At 39.3% G+C, this 26,732-nt stretch overlaps 1 protein-coding gene and 1 pseudogene across 3 annotated transcripts in view; both read right to left on the reverse strand.

Moving 5' to 3' along the window:
• Positions 1 to 542: 542 nt before the first annotated feature.
• CA8 (carbonic anhydrase 8) overlaps positions 543 to 26,732 on the reverse strand; it is an 83,424-nt gene continuing 57,234 nt past the window's right edge. The window contains exons 8-10 of one of the 3 annotated variants that reach the window (XR_004972486.1): positions 19,914 to 20,082; positions 10,057 to 10,141; positions 543 to 1,165 (exon numbers count right to left, since the gene is read on the reverse strand). Coding sequence is in view for 1 of the 3 variants with exons in the window: in XM_036338320.1 (XP_036194213.1) it covers positions 19,948 to 20,082 (135 nt within the window). In the remaining 2 variants the exon portion in view is untranslated. Of the gene's footprint in view, positions 1,166 to 10,056; positions 10,167 to 19,913; positions 20,083 to 26,732 lie in introns of all 3 variants that reach the window. The other 2 variants (XR_004972487.1, XM_036338320.1) reach the window with 2 other exon arrangements.
• Positions 16,728 to 18,095, reverse strand: LOC118670870 (annotated as a pseudogene).

Genomic DNA, 26,732 nt, shown 5'->3' on the forward strand with positions numbered 1-26,732 from the left:
CCCTGCCCACGGCTCCACCCTACACCTTCCACACTCCATGTTCCCCGATACTCAACACATCTAAAATCTCTCAACACATGCTTATTCCACCTGGATTATTTCTATTTCTAGCATATATTTTGCATCACAGAATCCCTCCAAATCAGGACTATGTTTTTGAAGTTATTAGTTTTATGACAATAATTATGACAATAAACATTTATTAAGTACTTGCTTTGCACCAGGCACTCTACTGTTTCACATAAGTCATCTCATTCTGTCACACTTAACTATATATAAACATATGCTAAAATTTGCTAGTAACGCTTAAAATTAATTAAAATATACTGTTGGCCACCTTTGAAAGAAAAGTTTCAATATACTGAAGACATGAATTCACAGAATAAAATATTTTGAAGTCTTACAAAATGTACAACACTAAATTATTATAGAGGTGCTATTAAATTTATGTTTCTATCATGGAAAAGGAGCTATTCAAGGTACCTACTTTCTTTTTGTCTTAGAAACCACAGCTTCTAATATGTCAAATAAATATGATTAGATTCATATCTTCAAATAAATCCTTTTACTAAGACAGAAATATATAAAGTGAGTATGTTTTTGCATTAATTCCCAAACTGTTTTCCATAATAACAACCCAGCCTGACATCAGCTGTGGTGTGAGGGCTAGGAAATAACATGAGATATGATTTTTACTAATCCTTTACATTCCACTTTGAAGCTGTATGCTGTTTTTAATCAAAGCTCTTATTTTATTATCAAGACTTACATTATTCTCCAAAGGAGTGGATTTTCTGTTGGAGACAGGAAATGAAGGACTGCTAATGCTGGAAATGTATTTTTCCTGTCTCGACATTAGTACATGATATATATTCATATTAATAACAACTCTGAAAACTAGTTTCATTTCTTCTACATATAAGCAATAAACAGTGTGTGTAAAAAATATGAATACTACCAGCAGTGATATATAATATGGGGCTTCTTTTCAATGTACAGCCATTCCTAATATTTCATTAGAGCATGTGTACAGGCAACTGCCAGAGATGTCCATCAAAGCTGGGTTAGATGAAGACAAACAATGCAGGCTCTCAGGAAAAACCAAAGCTGCAGCTCAGACGTTTCCGTTCTCATCCTAGGGCACTATACCACCATTGTCTTCCTCCTTTATGCAAAAAAAAAAAGAGTCAATTATGTTACGGACATTACTCTACAGCAGACTGAAAAGTCTGTTACAGTCCAATGAGAGACACTAAAATCTAAAACAGGGGTGGGCAAACTTTTTGACTCGAGGGCCACAATGGGTTCTTAAACTGGACTGGAGGGCCAGAACAAAAGCATGGATGGAGTGTTTGTGTGAACTAATATAAATTCAAAGTAAACATCATTACATAAAAGGGTACGGTCTTTTTTTCTTTTTTAGTTTTATTCATTTCAAACGGGCCGGATCTGGCCCGCGGGCCATAGTTTGCCCACGGCTGATCTAAAACCTTTGTAAGAAAATGCAGACATTTCAAAATATCTTCATGCTCAAGTCTGTCACCTCTACAAATTTTCTGCAAAGTCTACCATAATTTTACTGGGGTGGCAGAACCTATTAATGCAAAATTTCATAGAAACAAGCACTTTACCCCCAAATAAATAAAGTAATGTTTGAACTGTTTTCTAAACAAAATTGTTTAATAATAATTAAACAATCATATATATAAGCATATATATATATATATATAAAAGCATAATATAAAAATTGACCAGACGGTGGAACAACTGGTTAACTATGATGTGCACTGACCACCAGGGAGCCGACACTCAACAGGCTCCGATTGCCCGACCTGCCAGCCAACCTCTCATTCCCTTCCCCCTGGCCAGCAGGCTCCGAACACCCAATGGAGAACAGGGAACCGGGGGGTGGGTGGTGGCGGACGTGGGCAGTGCCAGGGCCCCAATCACCCCACCGGTCACCCCCTGTGGTTGCCCCACACACAGAGAGCGACCTGTGGCCATGGCAGCAGGGGACTGGGCCAGCTGCCAGCAGCCAGGGAATATCGGCCCTGATCGCCGGCCAGGCCTAGGGACACTACTTGTGCGCGAATTTCGTGCACCGGGCCTCTAGTGTTTAATAAAATAAAGCTTCCAGCTATTGTCATTAATTTTATGTTTAATAATCACTTCTTCCTAGTTCCCAAATACCTTTACAATTCTATTAAGTACATGGATAAATAATAAATGGATAAATAAATCACTCTAATCATGCAAGGTCATGTCTTAATCCAAAGCATTTTAACGTTGAGCATACATCCATTAGAAGACACTAAAGATAATACCCTATGCTCACTGAGCTTTTCCTTCTCTATAGTTTTCAAAGAAAATGCCACCTCTCAAAGCAAGGAACTCTCATAGTGATCTTGATATGAGATCCCCCCAGAGACAGATGTTCGATCTTGTTCACTGCAGATACCATACTACCTGGGAAGATGTTTCAACTGATCTCAGTCTGGGGTATGAATCTGGAATCAGGAAGACCCAAGTTCAAATCCCAGCTCTACCACCAACCTGTTGTAAGGTTTTAGGCGATCTACCTGACCCTTCTGAGCCTCACGTAACAACATCTACCTCGTAGAGATTGTGTGAGAATGTATTATGAAAACAGATATAACGTGGCATCGCCTCCAAAGCCTATGACTGAACTACCAGTGACCATTTCAGTTGATTTTATAGACATCTCGCTAGCTGAAAACTGAACTGCCGCACTGGATGGTCTATTATTTTCCATAGCAGGTGTCTGAAATTAACTTTGCAGCATTTTAGAGAAAGTGTTCATGGGATGGAAGCACACGCGGTCTCATCTACGCTATGCTGGGTTCCTAAGGTCCCACACAATATCTGGCCCAAAGCAAACACTCCAAGAAAATTCGTATGTGTGAACAGTGTATACCTGTGTACAAACATTTTTAAAAATGTAACAAAATGAGAGTAGCAATTGTTCCTATTTATATTTATTTTCCTCAAAATTATACATGCACACAGTTTAGAAGGTTAGATAATTCTAAAAGGTTTCTTATGAAAACTATCAGTCACATCCCATATGCCACCAATTTCCTCCTCCTCAACCCTTTTAGCTGATTATTAACACCATAAAGCTAAGCAGCATGATTGCATTGCTCCATTCCAGTACTGTCTGTTGACCTTTCCTACGGAGAATGAAGATGTTCACTGCAGATACCATACTACCTGGGAAAATGCATGAATTTCCTCCTGTCAGACACCCCGCCCCCACCACCACACACATATCACCATTCCCTTTACCCCATTTTGCCAGTAATTTTGGCCAGTTCAATAGTCAGCTTCTAATATTGTGATGACATAAACAGTATTCAGAGCTGAGCTCTGTGTATTCATATATTAGTAGTTCTCCTTTCCTGCACAACCTTTTGTTTTCTCTGGAGTTAATTATCTTGGATTTTTTCCACCTTAACTTCCTATATACTCAGTTCAAAACTATTTACCAAATGCCTGACTCTCAGGAAGTTCAGACATCATGCAGTCTATCAATTTCATTGTCCTAAGGAAACTCTTCTAGAACCTTCTCCTCTGCTCACATCTGACTGAGACCCTCTCTGCCTACAACCTCAGGTCACCATCTTTCTGGCAATCTCCTTTGCCTTTCTTCTTTGTCTGATCTCCTGTTTCCTGAATCCCACATCTGTTTTCTTCGTTTACTCCCTTTTGGTGAAGCAGATTTTCCAGTGGTTTCCTGGGAAGTAAGTTTTTAGTGACTTTGATACCTGAAAAGGACTTTGAGAAGCCATTTCAAATTATCAAACGTTTGGGTAAGGAATTCTAAGTGGGGTGTAAATTCCCTCAAATTCTGAACATGCTTCCTTGACTTTTAGTTTCTAGAATGCTGTTGAGATGTTTGATATTCAAATTCCAGGTTCTTTGACCTTTTGACTTTTTTTTTTTTTCACTGTGATTTTTCCCTCAGCATCCAGAAATGTCACAATGATAGTGCCTTGGTGTGGATGTATTTTGATGTACCATACTGGAAATTCAGTGGGACCTTCATAATTTGTAAGTGTATGTCCATGAGTTCTGAGAAAATGTTTTGAATAATTTTGTTGCTAGTTCCTCTAATCCACTTTCTCTGGTCTCTCTCTACTTTACCTATTATTTGGATAATGGAGCTCCTAAATTGGTTCTCCAATTTTCTCATTTTATCCTCTCCTGTTTTGCTCTACTTTCTAAGAAATTTCTTCAATTCTGCCTTCTGTTTCTGCTATAAGATTTTTCATTTCTGCTTTCATGTTTTCAGTTTCTTTTTAAAAAAAATATATTTTATTTATTTTTTACAGAGAGGGAGAGGGATAGAATCAGAAACATCGATGAGAGAGAAGCATCGATCAGCTGCCTCCTGCACACCCCCTACTGGGGATGTGCCTGCAACCAAGGTACATGCCCCTGACCGGAATTGAACCTGAGACCCCTCAGTCCGCAGGCCGATGCTCTATCCACTGAGCCAAACCAGTCAGGGATGTTTTCAGTTTCTTTTTTTTTTTTTTTTTTTTTTTTTTTTTTTTTTTTTTTTTTTTTAAATATATTTTATTGATTTTTTACAGAGAGGAAGGGAGAGAGATAGAGAGTTAGAAACATCGATGAGAGAGAAACATCGATCAGCTGCCTCCTGCACATCTCCCACTGGGGATGTGCCCGCAACCCAGGTACATGCCCTTAACCGGAATCGAACCTGGGACCCTTCAGTCCGCAGGCCGACGCTCTATCCACTGAGCCAAACCGGTTTCGGCAGGGATGTTTTCAGTTTCTTAATCACATCCCATTCCTATGCCATGGTTGCAATTTCTTTCCTTCTCTCTCTGAAGATCTGAATGATTATCTTCTTGAAGTTTTCTCTTCGTAGGTATTTTTCTTATACCTTGCCTTCTTCTGTTCGTTGTGGACTCTTACATGTGATAGGATTTCTTCAAATATCCTTAACTGCTCATATCTAAGAAAGGGAACAACCACTGCTAGAAACCAGAATGGAGACTCCGAGCACACAGGGGGCCTTATCTGTTGTGTCTTCACCACAGGAGGAGCCAGCTGGGCTATAGTAGAGAAATCCCTGGGTGTCAGATTCTCCAGAAAGAACCTTCCGGCCACTTGTCTGGGTAGAGGCCTTTCTACCAATGCATTGGAGGGCAAGTGGGGGAAGAGGGGGATAGGAAGTATGAGGATGTCCCTTAATCACCCTCTCTTCACTGCGGTATCCTGACCCTGATCAATTATGCCTATGCCCCCTAACACTCTCTCTTCATCATCTCCAGAGGGTATCTCCAGGTACCCACCGAAGATTGGGAGAGGATTTGGAGATGTACGTGCTTCTTAAACAGCTTCTAACCAATGCAGATGATTTGAGCATCCTTTCACTCCAACTTCTAGTGGAATTGGTAACTGTTGTCACCAATTCTTGGGACTTTAAGAGTTTCTGTCATGTACACAGGCTTGCTCCTCACATCTGCTAAGCCCATTATCATACAAGCATCTGTTTCTAGCTTCCAAAATAATGTCACTGTTGTCTCCTCTTTTGTTTTGGCTATCCTTGTAGGTTTGTGCACTTTAAAAATATATTTCCTGTTATTTTACTGCAATTTGTGATGGAAGCAAAATTAACTGCCTATGTTTAATGGATCATCAGTGTTTAAAATAAAAGTTCCTTTTTATACGTTTGCATATTTTCTAAAGTTTCCACAATAACTGTATTCCTTGGTAATCAGTATATAAGGAAAGAAATGACACTATGAATATACAAAAGTGATCAGGCTGACTTTCTGCCCTTTGGGACTTCCTCCAAATACCCATTTATCTAGCTGTATATATAAAAGGCTAATATGCTAAGTGTCCCTCCACCCATCTGACTGGTCACTATGGCATGCACTGACCACCAGGGGGCAGACACTCAATGCAGGAGCTGCCGAGCTGCATTGACTTGGCAGCGAGGATTCTCAGGTGACAAACCCTGAAACCAGAGAGGAGGGAGCCCGATTCCTCGTGGGATTCCACCTTCAGCCATGGGTTCTGTTGTTGCTGGGGCACTGTCGGCCCCGAATATGGTTTATTGCACACTTGCATTTGCGTTCCACACCCGGTAGACAGCAACTTTGCAAAGTGCCCTCTTGCACTCCGGGACCCCTCGGGGGATGATGGAGAGCCGGTTTCAGCCCACTCCCCACAGGCCAGGCCGAGGGACCTCACCTGCCAGAGGGAACCCGCTCAATCCACAAAGGCTGGGGAGGGGCCGCGGGAGGTTGGCTCCAGGGCATGTCCGGCCTGTCTCGCCCAATCCCATCCCGCTGGCCACCATCTAATTAATTTCCTTTCAATGTGCACAAATCCATGCACTGGGTCACTAGTATATAAATAATAAAAAAAGCTGAACTATAAAAGGAAATGTTCTATTATACAGTGGTCATTGTCCGTAATGAGACCTTGAAGTATGACTGTATCTTAAGAAGTCTTCTAAATTATCAGCTATTTCAATATAATTATAACAGATGCTATCTTTCATGTGACTGTTTCAGAACCTTCAATTATCTTCTACAAGGAGACCCTTGGGAATGAGTGCAAATCAAATCACTATTGGAGAATTTCCTGAAAAGCTATCAAAAATAAGAAAGCACATGAGCACACATGGCCTTGTTCTCCAAGGCCACGGCAGGTTCCGGGCCTGATCTACATCCCAGTGAGTCTGGCTCAGCTCCTTGATCACACACTAACACAGCCCTCTTTAAGCAAGATAATTCAATGTAACATCTCCAAAATGGGATTCTTTTAAGAAATAGCTATATGCCAGCCATAAGGGCTTTCTCCTTCCGAATGGTCTCTTTCTCCTGTACACTAGTAGAACCCTATCTCAGGGCAGTTTCTATATGCTGCTCTGATTTGGAGTTGGCTGTATACCCGATTAACTTCCAATACTAGGCTATAAACTCCTTCAGGGAAAATCTATGTCTGACTATGTTTGTTTTCACATAGCCCCTTGAATACTGGCATACACAACACAGAAAGTTCAAGATAAATGTCCTTCCATTACAAGCAAAGGCACATAGCTACCTTCTTTACCAACATACCCACTAGTAACAAACAGTAAGTGGTCACGAGGAAGAAAAAGAGAGGAAGAAAGAGGTCAAGAACATCAGATGCTTTTGAAGATTTAAAGAGTGGGAAAAAATGCTTCTGGATTTGGGAAATAGAAATCCAAGCATATCAGAAATAAGAAAAGGGTACCAGACATCATTGTTAATTTATTGAACATTATTCTGAAAGTATTAGATGGTGCAATAAAATAGTAAGTATTAAAATTAGAAAGGAGGAGATAAAATTGTCATTGACAGATGTGATCACGGTCTATTTAGAAAACTCAAAACAATCAGCTAAAGTATTATTGGAAACTATAGAAAAGATTATGAGAAAACCAAGGACAGACTTAAGCAATTATTTTTTCAATGAAATAATATTAACCAATGTAAGAATATAATGGGAAATATCACTAATCAAAACTGATAGTAATAGCTCACATTTGTTGAGTGCTAGCCCTTGGCTAAGTACTGTCCTGAGCATTTTGCAAAGTTTCATTTAATCCTCACAACATCTTTAAAAGGTGTGACTCCCAGTGCCTCCAGTTCATGTATGAGGAAACTGAGGCTGAAAGAATATCAATGATTTGCACAAGTTGTGGAGCAGCAAGTGGACATGCTGTGTTCCTCATCAAGCAACACCCCAGGCTGACTCCAGAGCCCAAATGCACACATCCTGGGGTAAATTTAGTGAGAAGAGAAAACTATACAAGTATAAAGAACATAAAAAACTTTAATAAGCATACACCTGTGCATTGTTCCTTAACTAAGATTTAATAATGTAAAGATATCAATTCTCAAATTACTCTATATATTCAATGTGATCCAAATTAAAAATCCTAGCAAGATTCTTTTTTCCTTTCTTTTTCTCTTTTTCTTATATTCTTTATGTCAGTCTTTCTGATAAAGTGATCCTATATTTTTTCTGGAAGAATTAAACATGTGAAAATAGCCAGGAAAATTCTGTCAAAAAGATCAGTAAGGGACCTTATCCTACAAGACACTAAACTATGCATTCTTGCCACAAACATCCTGGTCGATGCTCATGAATAGACAGATTATGAAACAGAACAGGAAATTCAGGAATAAAATCAAGTATTCACAGGAATACTTAATATAATGCAGTAGTCATTTTTAATCAGATCGGCAAGAATAAAAAAAAATTGAAAATACTCAATGTTAACAAAGGCAAAGAGAAATAAATGTGTAGTTGGGCACATGGTTAGTGGGAACATAAGCTGATACAACTCTTGGGGAAGAGCAATTTGCATATATATACATATATATATTACAATTAACTCTCTGAGCCAGTAATATTATCACTAAGAATTTTTAAGGTAATAAATGCATAAATTAAACATAGTATTGTTGATTATAGCTAAATACTGGAAATGACATAAATGTATAATAATAGAGAAATAGCTCAATAAATTTTGTTACATATTAAAGGCAACTTAGTACAATCATTTAAAAGTATGCCATCTCTTCAATGGCATGAAAAGATGTATCATCAAGCAGCCGAAAGACATATGAAAACCTGCTCAAAGTCACTAATTATACGAGAGATGCAAATCAAAACGACAATGCGTTATCATCTTACACCTGTCAGAATGGCTATCATCAACAAATCAACAAACAACAAGTGTTGGAGAGGATGTGGAGAAAAAGGAACCCTTCTGCACTGCTGGTGGGAATGCAGACTGGTGCAGCCACTGTGGAGAACAGTATGGAGCTACCTCAGAAGACTAAAAATGGAACTCCCATTTGACCCAGTGATCCCACTACTAGGAATATATCCCAAGAAACCAGAAACGCCAATCAGAAAGGATATATGCACCCCTATGTTCATAGCAGCACAATTCACCATAGCTAAGATTTGGAAACAGCCTAAGTGCCCATCAGCAGATGAGTGGATTAGAAAACTGTGGTACATATACACAATGGAATACTACGCTGCGGTAAAAAAAAAGGAACTCTTGCCTTTTGCAACAGCATGGATGGAACTGGAGAGCATTATTCATGAAAAGATGTATCATCAAGCAATAGAAAACAGTCTGTATAACATAATACCATAAGAATCACTATATGTATGCATATCCATATGAAATATATGCCTAGGAGAGATCAAATGGACACAAATAATGTTAAAGGTAACATTTATCGAACACTTACACTATGAACCAAAACCATGTTAAGCAACTTTGATTACATTATCTCATCCTATCTTCACAACCACCCTATGAGGTAGACACTATGATGGTCTTCTTTTTAAGTGATGAAAAAAAGAGACTTAGAGATATTAGTAACTTTTTCAAGGTCACACAGCTAATTAGTGGTGGAGTCAGAATGGAACCCCAGCCGTCCCCCACGGTGCTAGAGCTCACCCATGTGCACCCGAACACCCGGCACTAGGGACAGCCATCCAGGGAGGAGGGTTTGAGAAACGCTGGCTCCCTCTTTCTTTTTATTCTGTATTGTTTGAATTTTCTTCCATGACCATGTATTATATGTGGAGATATGGGAATAAAGGGAAAAAAAGGAGAAAGAAATCAAAGGTGACTTTGCCACAGCCATTTCAATAGGTAGATGGAGATGAACACATTTCAAGAAAGTGAAGAGTAACAAGATGAGAGAGAGGGAAGAGGCATACAAAGGGACTGATACAGATAAATGGCAAAAACACCCTCTATAAAGGATTCAGTCAATGATGTAAGCAAAAAATTAATATAACCCTTTATAGGGGGGGTTAGCAATATGTTACCCCAAACAAAACCAGGCATGTCCTTTTCCCCCAGAAACCTCACTCCCAGGAACTTTTCTAAAAGAGAGAAGGAGGCACAGATAGAAAGGCCTTCATAATGTTCTGCCCTTTGCTATTTGAAATGGGGTGCAGGGGAAAGAGCTGAGGGTTTGCAGTTAAACCTACCTGGCTTTGCATCCTTGCTTTGCACTTTAATGGCTGTGACCTTGAGCAAGTTACTCAACCCCTCTCAGTCTGAGTTTCTTTATCTCTAAAATGAAAATAAACACACATACCTCACAGAATTGTTGTGAGGATTAAATTAGATGTGAAATACAACAGAATGTATGAAATATAAAACAGCATTTGTTTTTACCTTCCATCACTCACTAATATATATACCTTAGAATGAATGTATAAACTTCAATAAAACTCTAGGGTAAATCATATAGCTGGGTCATTTCCACACTTCTCTGCATCAAAGTATCCTAAAATATTAAACACTGTTAGCTTTTAAAGCAATTCAGAAGTAAACCTATGTTATGATACCTTGACACTTTCTCAATCTCAATTAGCACTAAACTAATTAACAAAGCTATTTTATACACTACAGTGCATCATATTTTTCTTCCTTCCTCCCTAATCCCTGGTGTGTTGTAAGGGTGATTGAGTATCTAATTACTTCTTAATTGAAGCACATATTATACATTTTTCACTAGTTCAAGCTTAATGCTTTTAGTCCAGAAATCAGATTCAAGGAAATTAAGTTGAATTGGGATTTGGGCAACTATTATAATGAAAGAAGGTTTGTAATATGTCTAATTATAAGTAAATGTGGATTTTAGCATTATTTCCTATGGAAATATTTCAAGTACAGGAATGTGCCATAAATGACTAACTTAGATGATTAATAACATTGTTATTCTTATTTACAATCTTTTATTCCTAATTACAGTGATTTTATTGCTGGGAACCACTAAATATAATCATTCTTTAAAGAAAAGATATTAGAGAACCGCTGGTTGTCCCCATACTGAAATCAGAATGAACATTCATATCTGTGAAAAATTATGAGTTTCTCTGCAGCATAAAGGTTACAGGACTTCACGCATGCTGCAAAAAGAAAAAGAAACATAAATCTTGGGATACTTGGAATCTAACCCATTACATTAATAAAAGATATTTATTTACAGCAAACCATAAAAATATTACTATCAGAATGGCATTCCAATTTAGTTAATACTTTACAGATAATATTTCTTGTGGGGGTTTTTTCTCATCGAATTAGGCAGCCGTAAAAAACTCTGAAGTAGGTATTCTCAGACAACACGGGTTTGTTTGCCTGTTTCCAGATAAGGGGAGCAACCACCTGGAATAATTTGGTTGAAGACCACTTTGGGCAGAAGACTAGATTAAAAAACTTTTTGAGATCCAATTCAACGCCATGCTTCTAAGATGTCCTGGAAAATATTTTATGCAGACCAGGCCTAAAGGCCTTTCTGAGTTTGTGAAGAATTCTGAAATTTTGAAAGAGTTTAAAGCACTGTAATCGAAAATGAAAATGTAGCAATTCATTTATTTGAGAATGTGTTGTCTAGTGGCAACTTGATTAGGGAAACCTCCATATTATTTAATAAATATTTAGGATTTTGTCCAGGACATTGGGCATTGTCTAGATTATTGTTTTGTTAAAAGTTTTAACTAGAATATTTTTTTAATTAAAACTGAAGTAGCCAAAAGAACAAGGCAAACCTGTTTGTATTAACATAGAAATATCTCCAAGATAAATGAGCAAAATTTTTGTGTTGCTTTTTTTTTATATTTTAAAAGACATTGTCTCACACCTTTGTGAGAGTGATGTCAATATCCACCTTTCCTCTAATGCGGCTTCTTCTCTAACTTACAGGAGATGGCTCCCAACCCTAACAAAAAGGAAGTGCCCGTACACTATCAGTCCATGTTCACTTCCATGCAGAGATTTCACATATCCCAGGTTGTGCTATATGTAAGCAGCTTGCTAGCATAATCAGCAGGACCTTAACTATCACATAATGAAATGAAAATATTAACAAGGAAGTAGAGAACTTCATAATTTCACCATGTTTCTGTATTTCCTTGTAATTGCTAGCACCAAGCTACATATTGGTAGATCTAATGCAGATCAATTTTCCAACACCCATTTAAAAGACTGCACCTTAAAAGCTAAGACATTTAAATCAGATGCCCACAATACTATAGTTCATGTGGACGGCAATAACAAACCACAATACCACCACCATTCGTATGGCAAATGGTGACAATTAGTTATGTCACTGTGTTCCACTGTGCTCAGGTGTGGATTCAGAATCCTACTCAACACCCTTGTGCCAATCCCTCAAGAGTTGGCACGCACGTTTGAGTGTTGTGTCATCGATGTCTGTTATTTTTATAAATCTTTCTCGAACAATCCTATGTAGAAGAGAGGAAGAACGCCCTTGCAACAGTCTAGGTGAGAGATGAAGCTAACTTTATGGGTTGTGATAGATACATTTGGAGCTATCAGAAGGAAAATCTAAAATTGGATGATACATGGAAAGGTGAGGTGAGGTGAGGAAGAGGAGTGTCAAGTCTGACTCATGTTTCTAGGAAAACTTGGAGAGCCAAGTCTATGAAGAAACATCATAAATTCAATCTCGTGTATGTTGAGTTGGAGATGCCTTTGACACACCCAAAAGAAAAGTCAGACTGACAGTCAGGCACTCAATTCTAGAACTTCACAGAGAGACCTGGTGCAGGAATATAAAGGAGTGCTATCTGTGTTTAGTGGCAACTGAAGCTGTGGGTGTCGGTGGGTCAGCCACGGAGAGAGCAGGCCATGAGGCTGAGCGGCGAGGACTCCGGCAGGAAGTGAGTGCCGGGGTTTTACAGTTCCCCAGTTCTATGCCGCCTCTGCTTCCCTAAACCTCTGTGACCTTTATCACAGGAAAGAGACCTAGAGAGAATAGACAAGATACAAAGGAGAAAGAAACTGACATGAATACCTCTCTATAAGGTTTCCATAAGTCGCAAAGTGGAAAAACAAAGCTAAAATTTTGATTTGAGGAAATTACCAAAAATGAGCATCCATGAGATGAAAGGCAAAACAGAACAAGTTTAGAGGCGATAACCTGTTCTCAGTGATTTTCTTATGGAAAATATATCCTTCAGGTTTAAAATCAAAAAATCGATTTAAGGTATCAGAATATATTAATGTTCAACATACAAGTTGGCCCATGACTGCAAAATGGCCTCTTTTCTTCTGCCCAAACACAATTTTGTTTGAATTCATGGGGGAAGAGGGGCATTAAATTATTCTGGAATTGTTATGCACAATAAATAATTAACATTTCTAAAACATACAAAAGGGGAAAAGGCACTGGCCAGTGTAACTCGGTTGGGCGTCGTCCCATCACCAAACAGTTTCTGGTTTGATTCCCAGTCAGGGCACATGCCGGGGTTGCCAGCTTGATCTGAGGTGGGGGGCGTGCAGGAGGCAGCAGCTCTCACATCTATGTTTCTCTCTTCTCCCTTCATTTTCTCTAAAAATCAATAAACTGTTCTTTAAAAAGGGGAGGAGGACAAATATGGAAGCAGGGAATATTCTCTTTGTTTAATAATTTTGAAGAAATGCCTATACAGTTTTGATATGTTCAGTCTTGGGTTAATAACAATTTTATATCACATAATCAAAACACAATAGATAGGCTGAACACCCTTGGTATTAGGGCCTCTTCCTGAAATCATTTGGAAACCCTTTAGGAAATTCATTCCATTTTCAAGAAGTTCTATATGATACAGTAAATAGAAAACAGCAATACCCATCGAGCTTTCATCCCTCACCCTAATGCTGTGCATCATGTTTAACTATTAGATTGAGGAGAGTCCGGGTTCTATTGACTAAAAGCATGGCTCTGAGCTTTCCATTTATCCAGAAAGCATAATAGCAGCTTTTACCTAAGTGGTCATTCCAAGTTGACATTCTCTCTTTCCCCACATAGCCCCTCCTTTCCTATAATGCCTTATCCTTTTCTCCCCTATAGCTCTTTTAGGTTACAAAAGAAAACCGATATGGAATTGATGCTAGCTATAGCTTCATTAACACTCAAAAGACAACATTATCAATTGCAAAAGTATACGTGGAGAAGAATTCAACACAGCCGAGGGTGACTACAAAGACCCAGAAAGAATCATAAGGGCAAGTCTGACAAAGCAACTGTTCAGAGAAGGTTGCTTAATCACCCCTCTTTTTTCTTCTACATTTTTTTGGGCATTTTTAAAAATCTATTTGGGGCATACTTACATTTCCCCCTTTTAAGATAGGGAAAAAAAGGAAATATTTAAAGAGCTTTGTGGTATTCCTTTTTACAGAAAATAAATTAAATAATTATAATTAATTATAGTTACTGTAAGCATGTGTGCAGTTTAACAATACCTGAGTCACAGGGGAAATAGATAAGACTAAACAGTAAGAACAGCCTTTTTAAAATGGGATAATACTCAATGAAAGAAATAGGCAAATAATCATTTCATTGATAGATTAGTACCAATATTATGACACCAAGAGCAACAAAGAAACTGGGCCTAATGCTTGGCCATATTTTTTGTTTGTTGTTATTAAGTTTTGATATTTCCAGTCTTTCTATAGAAAACTCAATAGGTAAAGAACTATTTAATGTCAACTGGCTCCCAGAAATCTGAACTAGCAATGCACCTGGGTGAGTTATATGCTAACTCTCTATACAAGTACAAAATCAGAGTTCTTACTTCTGAAATGGTAATATAAAGAGTTACAGATTATTCATGGGAATAATAAGTCTTGGTTATCAAAGCCTTGCAGATGTCTAGACATGTCATGCAAAAAAAAATGCCATTTTAAGTCCCAAAACTAAAGTTATTTTAGTAAAACATAGCTAAAATAAATCTAAATTATTTGAAACATTTTTTAGAGAACTACCAGGAAAAAAGTGTGGTCTTTTTTTTTTCTTTTCAGTTCCAAGAGCTTAAATGAAACATTCATGCATTAAATTCAAAGTCTGACTGTCAAATCATTTCACTTTAATAAAAATTTGAATTACTGCCTTAGGGCATTATTAAATATCAACTAAAAGCACACATCCATAAGTCTGATTTCCCAATATAATTTTTATGTAGAACTATAACTAGATTTGTATAACATATTTCAAGATAAAAGGATCAAAAATGTATTCATAAAAAGATGAAGTCAGAATTGGGGTCGCCTTTGAAAGAATTCCTGCACCATTATTAGGAATTTCTGGAAAAATGACCTCCTTTAAGTAATCTCAGCCTCCAAAAAAAAGGACATGAATCCATCCTCCTTTTCAAAATACCTAAATTGTAATTGACTTAAGACTTTCAAAATTATATATTACCTTCCTATCATACAGTGAATATGAAGTATCTGAAATATACATAACCTCATTAACATTAAAGTCTTGTGCTGTGTGTGTATAAGAGAGCTAAAACAGTGATGGTTACTTAGATATTTTAGAGAGGCACCTCTGGTCTAGGATGATATAGATCAAAAATTCAAGATAACCTTATTTCATTAAAAAGGGTCATTTATAGTTACTGGTAATCACAAACAGTATATTAAGCCTAGGCTGCAGAAAGTCATAAATTCATGTTGAACAAACCTCATCACACCTCACTTCCTGCCCCTCTTACTGGGTGGCTCCTGTGAGCCCACCCTTGCACCCTTCTCCTGCTCCAATCTCCCATCCTCCCTGCTGCTCTGGCCCCTCCTGGCTGCTACCCCATTCTCCCTTAAATAATAAAAGCAAGTCACAAAGTCTATAAATCACCACCTCTTCTTTCTTCCTATTACAGCACATGAAGAGTCCGTTCTCTTACAAAAGTCAATCTACAAATCTGCTTAGGATTTCATCCCCTTTCAACTTTTCAGACACTTCACAGCTAGGATTCCCCTCTGAGAGACAGCATCTTCAGCCCCTCCATCCGCTGGCTCACCCTCCTCAGCATAAAGAAAAGTTCCAGTATTTCTTTTGTTTTAAAAAAAAAAGAAGTCTCATTCTCACCACAATAAAAGAAATGATATATATGTGACACTGTTAGCCAATGCTACAATGGTAATCACACTGTAATATGTAAGTGAATCAAGTCAACGCCATGTACACCTTAAACTTACACAATGTTATATGTCAAGTATATGTCAATTTTTTTAAAGTCTCCTTCAATCTCATCCCCTCTCTGCTGCTGCAGCCTCTGTCATCACATAGCATCTCTGCCTCCTCTCTTGACGCTCAACTTTGTCCCGTGGCAACACGCATTGCTCAGCATCCTCCACCCAGACAGCCAAAGTGGGGACACTCTGACCTCTGTTCAGCTGTCTGGGTCCCACTTCCAGTTCCGCGGAACAACTGCATTACTTTGGGCAACTGACCTAACTTCTCTGCGCTTTGGTTAATGTACCTGTAAAGACTCAAAGATTGTATGAACATTTAATGAATTAATGCCTATGCAGCATTAGAACATTATACATATATATTTAATCGCTATGCCAACAACCCCCATATTCAGTTTAGGCCTTTTCTCTGATCTCCACTCTCAAAATTCCAGCTACCTTCATGGTGGATCCACTATTGGTGAGTGACAGGCATCTGTCATTCAACATGCACCAACTCAGCTCTCTTTGGGAGGGTGGCGGGGAGTGGAACCTGCCTAAAACTTTTTTATTGTTTACTACCCCTTTAAAGCTACAGAAAAATCTGCACCTAGATAAGACGCATAATAAAAATTCCCTCATCCACATAGCCAAGGTCTCCATCAGATTCCTCGGTGAGTATGTGGTACATCACATTCTACTCCACAGATGCATTTTCTTGTGAGTCTGTGGGGTTATGATCAATTCTTTCTGGAAATATTAGTTTCTCACTAACTGCCTCCTTGATCGGTAAATACTGTGATATTCCATTAGGTTCCATGAAGAGGGAAGGTGAAACGTGGACTAAATTAGCAATTTTGCTCTCTCGTGATGTATATTTTCATAACGTGTAGGTCTTGTTGGCCTTGTGGTAAAGTCTCCTGTCATTCATCCTGATAAGCCCTCCATCAATTCACAAGAAAAACTGCAACAGCAGGAAAAAGTGGAAGGCATTACTTTAATTTTCATACTTAGACTTGAAACTCCATGATCGTGAAGTTCATCCTCAAACAAGGGAACTTCTGCAAAAAACTTAATCTGCTCTCTGGCTTTCAACTGCACTGTATCTATATGATTTACCTTTAACTTGAGTGATTCTCCATGTAATGTTCCTTTATAATCTATTGCATAGGTTCAATCGGAGGGTTTAATAACCTCCCTGGAATGTTCACCCTCCATCCAGGCTACTTGAAGCTTCTTTGGCAGTTGTTTACACATCTTAAAACATCTGTAGTATTGACTCAATCCCAAAGCAGAAACATGCTGCTTTCTTAAAACGTTGTCACCAAACATCATTCCGGGGGTAGATGGCACATGCAATTCATCAGCTAACTTCTCCACCTCTGCCAACTTCATGATGTGGGTCTTGGCTGCCGTAAGCTTCCAGGGCCCAAAGAAGTCCCAGTGGTTGATCTGGAAGCCAGGGATCATCACGGTAAAGACGGTGCCCACATGGGCCACGTGGAACAGGCTGGAGCAGTGGTGGCAGCAGATTAGGGTTCCCCTACCTCACTATGACCCAGCCCCCGGGGCTTCCAAGCTATTACCATCCCAACTCAACTCTTTATCTTCCTTTCTATCCCAAACAGAGACTCCTCCAGCTTTCCTGTTATCACTCAATTACACTCTATCCACACAAAACTTATCTTTGATATTTCCACCCCCTTCTACCTCATCCAATCTGTCACTAGCTATCACCTTCAAGGTCTGACTCACATACATGAATGTCTCTCTCCTTCCACTGCTCCTTGTCAGAATCCGAGCCTCCATGTCTTTCACCTTGGCCACCCAGCTGACTTCTGCAAGTCCCTCCACTATAATCTAGTGCATTCGATCTTCAGTCCCTGTGATCTACTGAAAACATACATGGGATCAGGGCACTCCCCTGAGTAAAAGTCAGTATAAGTTCTCAAGGCATCAACAATAAAATAAAGATGCTTACACATGGCTGGCAGGCCCTCCTAGAATGGGCCCTGCCTAACTTCCCGCTTTGATTTCTATCCTCAAGCTCATAGGGTCTTCCTTCAGGTACCCCAGTGCATTAAATTTTTTTTTTTTAAATATATTTTATTGACTCTTCACAGAGAGGAAGGGAGAGAGATAGAGAGCTAGAAACATCGACGAGAGAGAAACACCGACCAGCTGCCTCCTGCACATCCCCCACTGGGGAGGTGCCCGCAACCCAGGTACATGCCCTTGACCGGAATCGAACCCGGGACCCCTCAGTCCGCAAGCCGACGCTCTATCCACTGAGCCAAACCGGCCTTGGCACCCCAGTGCATTAAATTTTTACCTCCTCCACAAGGAGTAGCCCCTTGGGACCTTTCCAAAAGATATTCCCACTATCAGAAATCTCCATCGCTACATTTCTTTGTTCTCATTCATGGAGTTACTACAAGTTGCTTCTCATTCCTACCAAAGGCAACGTGCCTGGTCATCAACTTCAAAACTAGGAGGGTGAAAGGCACTGTAGTTTCTAACACAGAAACTGAGAATGAATGAATGACTGGAATATGGGATTTTATAGTGCTAAGGAACTTCTAATTTGCCCGGACATTCAAGATACAAAGTGTTATGTGTCATGAGGGATTCAAAGTAAAATAAACATGTTTCAATCCTCAAGAAATTTGAAATCTAACAAAAAAAAATAAGAAATACACAAAGTTAAATGGGAGAAATAATGTGAAAGGAGAGGTACAATTTAGAGGAGAAGCAGAGAATTTCTGCTGAGAGTGGTATTTGAGTTGGGCCTAGAGGGTAGCAAGGATTTCAATAGGCAAAAGGCGGGACGGGAAGGACTGAGTGAGCAAAGCACAATCACAGATGTAAACAGACAGTTTGGCTGGAGTACTGGGTACATACAGTGTAGTAATAATAGAGAGGCACGGAGACTGGATTGGGAAACACATGGACAAACGATCATCACCTTTTGCAATTCCTGCTCATGAGACTGTGAGCTCCTGGACGCCAGAGATTTCTACTCATTGTACCGCTCGCCTAATGTGTGACTATCTACTCCCAATGGTCCAATAAACAGTGAAAGCTCTGTCCTGCTTACCTAGAAAACTATTTCCACAGATACGACTCTCTTATGGGAAGCAGTGGCTTGCCGGCCATGTGCTGACCTATTACACACTCAGGCAATTTACAAGGTAAAGAAATAATGCAGTGTACAGTCATTTTTGTAGACTTTATCTTTCCCATGTTTATGATGTTTTATTTTGTTAGCTAATATAAGGAATCCATATATTGAATTTAATATATGAAAATATATATATTATGTTTTAATCAATCAAAAAATACCATATTCTGATTATTAACCAGTGCTTCTTAATTATCAAATAATAGCACTTCCATAGGACAAGTATTTTCATTCATGACAGATCTGCCATCTCCTACCCCAAAAACAATACAATCAAATCTGTGTCAGACAATGAGGATCAGTTTTGAAGCTCACACACTCCTCCAGTCCCTTCCTTCACGGTCCTCCATCATGAGGCAGTGACTGCTGAAGCTTCAGGGGTTCAACACAGTACAGTACAGTACTAAAGGGGTGCTTGCATATCCCTGTTTCTCTGTCCTTAGGAGAAGCTGTATTAAAGCAACATTTGGAATGAAAGGCTGCTCTAGTGGGAAAATCTGAGGATTGCCGATTCTTTTCAACAATGCATGAAATTTTTCTTAAAGCCACCTCACTTCTAAATTAACAGGGCTTGAGAATGTGTCATAAATTTTATCAAAATAAAATTCATATTGCTGAATTATCAGGATCACCACGAGAGTACCTCTGGTCTGGTAGGTTTACACAACCATGTGCCCACGTCCTTACTTAACCTGCACATACCGGAGGAAGCCGGGCTTGTTCCTGTTCCCTTTGGCTACTGAAATGCAGCTCTGATGACTCTGTCACTAAGTGGCTGCGTGGGTCTAAAATTGTCTCCCAAAATCCCATCACAGCCTTCCACGAGTTCTGCCCCCTTCACATGTGTCCTCAGCCTGCGGAATTCTTCAATCTGAAAATAAAAGCGGAACAATATAGATTAATCCTTTACCAGACATTAACAAGAGTGACTTAAAATATGCATACGTTGCTACTTTTTTTAAAGTAGTATCTGTATTTATATAAAGATGCCAGTCAGATGAGCAATTGGTTGTTTAATCTACATAATGTCACTAGACCTTCTCAGGGTCTTCAAGTAGAGATATGAGTGGCAATTACCGCAGGCCACGTCTGGGAGGTTTCTGGAGCTGAGGCTGCATGAGAATCCCCTGTACTTACTTGTGGAATGTATTTCACTCAGTTTTCCCTAGGGGAAGAGTGGGAAGGTACCCTGGTCAGTGAGAGGATCCTATGCTTTTTCAAAAAGAAGATTATGAAGGTGAAGGCAGTGGGCTCATCATCAAAAGGCCGGTTCTCATCCTGGCTCTGCCACCTAAGACCCCAACAACCAAATCACGTCACCTCTTTAAGCCTCAGTTTCCACATGTGTACGAGGGAGATGAAATGACAGTATGGGCAAAGATGGTGTTAGAAGTAAATAGAATATTTCATGCAAAGTATTCAGCATAGTGTCCAAGCACATGGTATTTGATATCTACTAGGCAACTTCTTTGGAAGTCAAACCTTTAGCATTTTGGATAAATATTTAACTCCAATTTTATATGCAGAAAGTAGACTGAAAACAATAAACCAGTTGACTGAGAAAATGGAAAATCATCCTCCTCGCATTCAGTTTCCATGGAACCATATGTCATAGCTGCCACCAGAACCTGTAACCTTAGGCAGGGTCCCCGATGAGCAACGTGGACTAGAAACTTGACGGCTTCAATGTATTTTAAGAAATTCTCCACTTTCATTGGCTTTGAAGCTTATTTTAAAAGCAAGGTTAACTTTATATTTACGTATTGTGAACTGAAGATAAACCTTTCAAGCTCCAGGCCTCCCCTGCACACCTTCAGTGAGAACAGCTTCTAGACGAGATGATCTGAATCAACAGCGAGCCAGTCTCAGACCACTGTGTTCTTGGAGAGAGCTATTTCACAAGAAATGCTTTTCTCTGATCATAGCAACACTTTGAAGACTTCAAACATCGACAGAGAAAAACACGTCTTTCTGAAATGCCAATGTTTCTGAAGTAACCACCCCTCAAACCCTTTAGTCACTTCAAATGGTTTCAAGTGCATACTGCGTTATCCCACGCTGAAATGAGAGATAGTGAGAAATTAAAAAAATAGTATCCCAGGATAAAAGTCTTCAACACAATTCAAATGTCAGGCAGTAGAGAGACTATCATTATCATATATATCCGTATGCGTGATTTCGTTGATTTTTAATGCTACTCTACTTGAGCATGGCATTTGTTTTTAAACAATGCAAAAGAGGGATCCCACTCTTCAGGGACAAATCCTCATCTTCTGAAGGCAGCAGCGCTGAATATTCACTGTTCTCTGAACCTGGGTGGCACTCCAATTGATCTAAGACATTTATTCCAACCTTCACTGACTCATGAGCCAACCAGGCTATTCACTCACAGTTCAACTGTTAAGCTGCTTTCTTTGTGAGTGCATTTAAAGGGCTAATGTCCAGGGTTTGAGGTTTGGCACTAATTATTTTCAGGAGTTCCCACGATCCTATGTACATCCTCTAACTGACTTATTGGGACTTACATATCATTGGTTATCATGTTAAAAGAGAAAACTAACACATAAAAGTTGGCGTTCTCATCTTATTTTCTTTTATCATCAGACTATGGTGATATGTGAATTCGAATAATATAATTCCTTACGGTAGCAATCAAATAAAAAAGCCGAAAGCAAACTGTACTGAAACAGTCTACATGTATGCACACAGAGTGAGATTGTATGTAGCTATCCACCTTTCAGGTACTGCAGCCTTGCTGTTTTTGCTTGTTTCATTTTCTTCTACCCCATCTGTCAAGTCATCGCTTTCCCTTTCGCGTACTAACCTCACATCCATACACCAACCCTCATTCCATCACTTACTCTTTAATCTGATCTTTTTCTTGTTTGAGGAAGAGCTCAGAGCCCGTCCTTTCCCCAGAACATTGATGGAAACTGTGTTCTTACTCCAACCCCGAGTCTGGTCTCGGCCACACGATCCTCACTTTAGGATCGTGACTGATAAGCCACACATACTGAAACTTACTCAGAAATTACACATTTACAGAGTATATAACCACAGGGGATGTGCTCTCTATCATGAAAGACACTCAGGAAATATATACAAAATTTCCCGCAAGTGCCTAAAAATAGTGCATTTTAAGAAAGGAAAGAGGGAGTCTCAGAGGAGAGAGAAAGTCCTAGAATTGGACTGTCCAACACAGTGGCCACCTGCCCCATGTGGCCACTGAGCATTTGAAATGCCACTAGTCTAAGCTGAGATCTGCTGAAGTGCAGAATACTCTGAAAGTCAGTGTGAAAAAAGAATGCAAAAAATCATATCCGTGATTTTTTAATATTGATTACATGTTAAAATGATACTTTGGATAAATTGTGTTCAAATAGACTACCTGAATTAATTTCACCTTTTATTTTGACTTTTTTTTTACTGTGGCTACTAGACATTTTAATCTAGTAGTTGGCTCATATCATGTTTCCATTGGACAGGGCTGGCCTAGTGCCAGCTGTCAGAAACGGCATTCTGGTGCTGGAGTGCTGGTCGAAATTACAGCTGGAGATAACTGCCGGTAGATAAAAAACAGTGGTTCCCAAAGTGTGCTTCCTGGAATAAGTTCCTGCCCAGACCTCCTGAGCCAGCAAATCTGGAGACAGGCCCAGCAACCTCCAGGAGACTGTTTGAGAATCACGGATACAGGCAACCATTTACAACAATCGTTCCAAAGCACTTGAACTCATTTTCAAACATGACCATGCTGTGGCCCTGCAACAACTTGGTTTTAGGGTTAACAGCCCCTCAAATCCCATGAGGAACACAAGAACAAGAAAGGCCTGCTGAGGAGTCCTGGGCGTAATTAGACCTTCTCAGCCATCCAGGGCCAGGTGTGCTCCCAGGCCCCAGGCCAGGCACACACCATGCCTTCAATCCACAGGAAAGAGGGAATGGGGCAGGATGAAGAGGAGGCAAGATGAAAAGAAACAAAATTGAAAATGGTTTTCCAAGTTCTAACAGACATAGATCCACACAGTGAAAAACAATGGACATAATCCATTATCTTTTGTTTCATTGGTGTTATTTGATGTAGAAAGGGACAGGAAATAACAAAGACAGACTTGAGGTGATAGGTAAGTTAAGAAATAGAAGTAGATTAGTCGGGGGGGGGGGAATGCAGGAAAAAGGGGGGAAACAGGAAGAAGAGAGTAATACTTAATGATCAATCCGTGTCTATGCACGTGTGTGCGTTTAAGTGTGTGCACATACTTGTACATATGCTATTATATCAAAATACCACATTTTATTAATTCTGAGTATTGTTCATATTTTAATGGCTCTATGTCTTACAATTTCTGGTGTTGGATCCAATGACATTAGTATGTTCATGGAATCTCAGTTCCAAACATAACAATAAAGCTGAAAAAAAAATTTTTTTACTTTGGCTTCCTAACGCTTAGAACACTGTTTTGCTTAAAGTCATTTAGTAGTGATTGATCATTAAAAAAAAAGAAAATTACAGCCCTAGCCGGTTTGGCTCAATGGATAGAGCGTCAGCCTGCGGACTCAAGGGTCCCGGGTTCGATACCAGTCAAGGGCATGTACCTTGGTTGCGGGCACATCCCCACTGGGGGGTATGCAGGAGGCAGCTGATCAATGTTTCTCTCTCATCAATGTTTCTAACTCTCTATCCCTCTCCCTTCCTCTCTGTAAAAAATCAATAAAATATATTTAAAAAAAAAGAAAATTACACTCATTCAAATCCATCCAATTGTGTGTGTTTTCCTTAGCATTTGGTATGCTCACCAAGTATAATGTGAAAACTTCAACTAAGCAGGCACTTCCAGTTCCAGAGTCTAGACTCCCTGGTTCTCAGGAAGAGGGGATGTTCCACAATGGGTGCAATTGTCAGCCGTACACTTCAGCAGAAAACTCCTCCTTGCCTCCAGCTCAGCTGCTGTGCACTTCACAGGAGAGCATTATGACTTGGAGCTTGTCTCTTTAACCCTTTGAGTGACAACCAATATCCTAGGAACTACGCTAAAATTGCCAAGGCATTTTTGCTGATTTTACAACAGTTCAGGAAAAAAATTATGAATCGCAAGTAAATGAAGTTACATATTCAAAAACTTAATGAAACCTTTACTACATTTGTTTTCATCTTTGACACATATTGTTTGCTGATTGTATTATAAAATACTAGTAGAAAAAAAATTTGAACAAAACATATCATGTTAAAATAGAGGGACACCCTTCTCCAATATCTTCTAGAAAATCGTCATCTTCACAGCAATAACTGACATATTTAGCAATATCATCACCACAAATAAAAGCAGACTTAGAACTGGACACCATTTCGAAGCTTTAGGGCTACAACTTCATAAAATTGTAGTACCTGTGAAAAATTAGGCAGATAAATGCCAGCGGTCAATTTTAGAACTACAAACATTCGGCATCATAAGTAATCTGCACTTAGGTGCCATCTGTCAATAAAGAGTGAACTACAAGCATCTAATAGTGATACTGCAGGAGGAGCGCAATCGCACTCCCCAGCACTCTAGGGGTTAATGTGGCTGGTGCAGGCATTATTACCCTGTGGTAGATTATGTATTTGAGAGAGCAATTGTTTCCATACTAATACCAGCAGCTTAATCACATATGTTAACCCTATGATGTAAGATGAAACATTTTTTCCTCAATACAAGTTCCATATTTCTCAATATCACCAGCTATGTAGAGACTCCACCTGCCATTCGCCATTCCTTTTATCTTATATATCAATTCTCATTCTCTCAATCTTTATCTCTTTTTCTGCTCTTAAGTGCAATAATATGAGACCTCAATTTTTCTTGGTTCAGATTCTCATTTTTACTATTTTCTCTAGACTGTTTCTATGTTGGCTCTGCTTTCTCTGAAATTGTATGAGCAGCAACAGTGAGACACGTAAGTCAAGAACAGACTGATTTATATACTCTTAAGATTATAACTTTTTTCTAAATCACTATAAATTGCATTTTAATACACATGCCTCTGTGCGCACACGTGTTCACATTTTAACACTGCTGCCCTCTGAACAGATGCTATAGGGAGGGAGCTTTGTGCTAACTGCACCTAAATTTTTTTCTCTTGAAAAGCTACTAAAAAGTCATCTATATTCCTACTTTCTTTTTTTTTTAAATCTTCACTCAAGGAGTGAGGATATTTTTTCCATTGATTCTAAAGATAGAAGGAAGAGGAGAGGGGGAGAAGGAGTGAGAGAGAAACATCAATGTGACAGAGACACATCAGTTGGTTGCCTCCCACAAGCACCCCTACTGAGGGTGGGGATCAGACCTGCAACCCAGGTACATGCCCTTGACCGGGAATCGAACCGGAGACCCTCCAGTGCACAGGCCAATGCTCTCACCACCAGGGCAAAAGTCACCTATTTTCCAGAGCAGGTGAGATTATTGGCTTCGGCTCCCCTTTATCGAGGAACATGACTTAGTGAGCCAGAGTTAGACTGTCACTGGCCTTACTTAGAGGGATGACACAAAGCAAGGTTTTCTTTGAAGCCAGTGAGAGCCAAAGGCACAATGCAGTATCTCTGGAGTTTAGCATAACACACTGGTCAATGTGAGAGTAAAACATTATATCTCATGTGTACAGAACATCAGGTAACATTCAGAATGCGGCTCAACATTAACATTCCCAACACCAGACTAGCAAGAAAATCCTTAATGGAATTCTAAGTGAAACTGAGAATTTTCTTTCTTGTGGCTCAGCAAGGTTAATCCTTAGTTTTTTAAAAAATAGAAATTTATTGTTATAGAGAAAAACTTTATTTTTCACTAAAATTTTTTACCACTTTTAAAGAAAACTACCCCTAAAAAACTGTAATGCTAAATACACATGACTGTAGCTTCTTCGATCTCATCCCCAATTCTGAGATCTCTCCCTGTGGCTAAATCCAATTAAACTTTTCAGTCTTTAACTTAATGTGTGCTCAGAGTCTGATACTCTTCATCTCTCTACTCCCTCCTTCTTGAACTTCACACCTCCCCTGGCTCCCACACATCACATCAACCTCCTGACTTTCAAAATTCTCAAACCTTCCCTGGGGGCAACTCTTCCAAGGTGTGCCCCTTAGGACTGCCCGTCTCCGTTCTCTGCACCACTTCTTTCCTCTCCTCTTCTACACCATGGCTTCAACCACCACCTATATATTATACCCCCTTCGTGGATGTCTCATACGTATCCCAAACTCTAAATATTTACAACCATAAACTCAATAAATGTGAACTTATAAAATGGCAGAGAATATAATAAAATATTATTAAAGAAAACTTAGTTTATGTAGAGCAAGCATGTCAAACTCAAAGGCTAACACGGGCCAAATAAACGAGGCATGTGGCCCGCGGGCCGCGAGTTTGACATGCTTGCTATAGAGTATTGCTCAAGGCTTTTGAGGTTCATCATGAAGGAAAAATACAGCCTTCCAGAAGAGAGATCCCATCGATCCCTGGAGAATAGGAGACATGTACAGTACCTCTT

Source organism: Myotis myotis, unplaced genomic scaffold (genome assembly GCF_014108235.1).
Source record: "Myotis myotis isolate mMyoMyo1 unplaced genomic scaffold, mMyoMyo1.p scaffold_m19_p_16, whole genome shotgun sequence".
NCBI lineage: Eukaryota > Metazoa > Chordata > Mammalia > Chiroptera > Vespertilionidae > Myotis > Myotis myotis.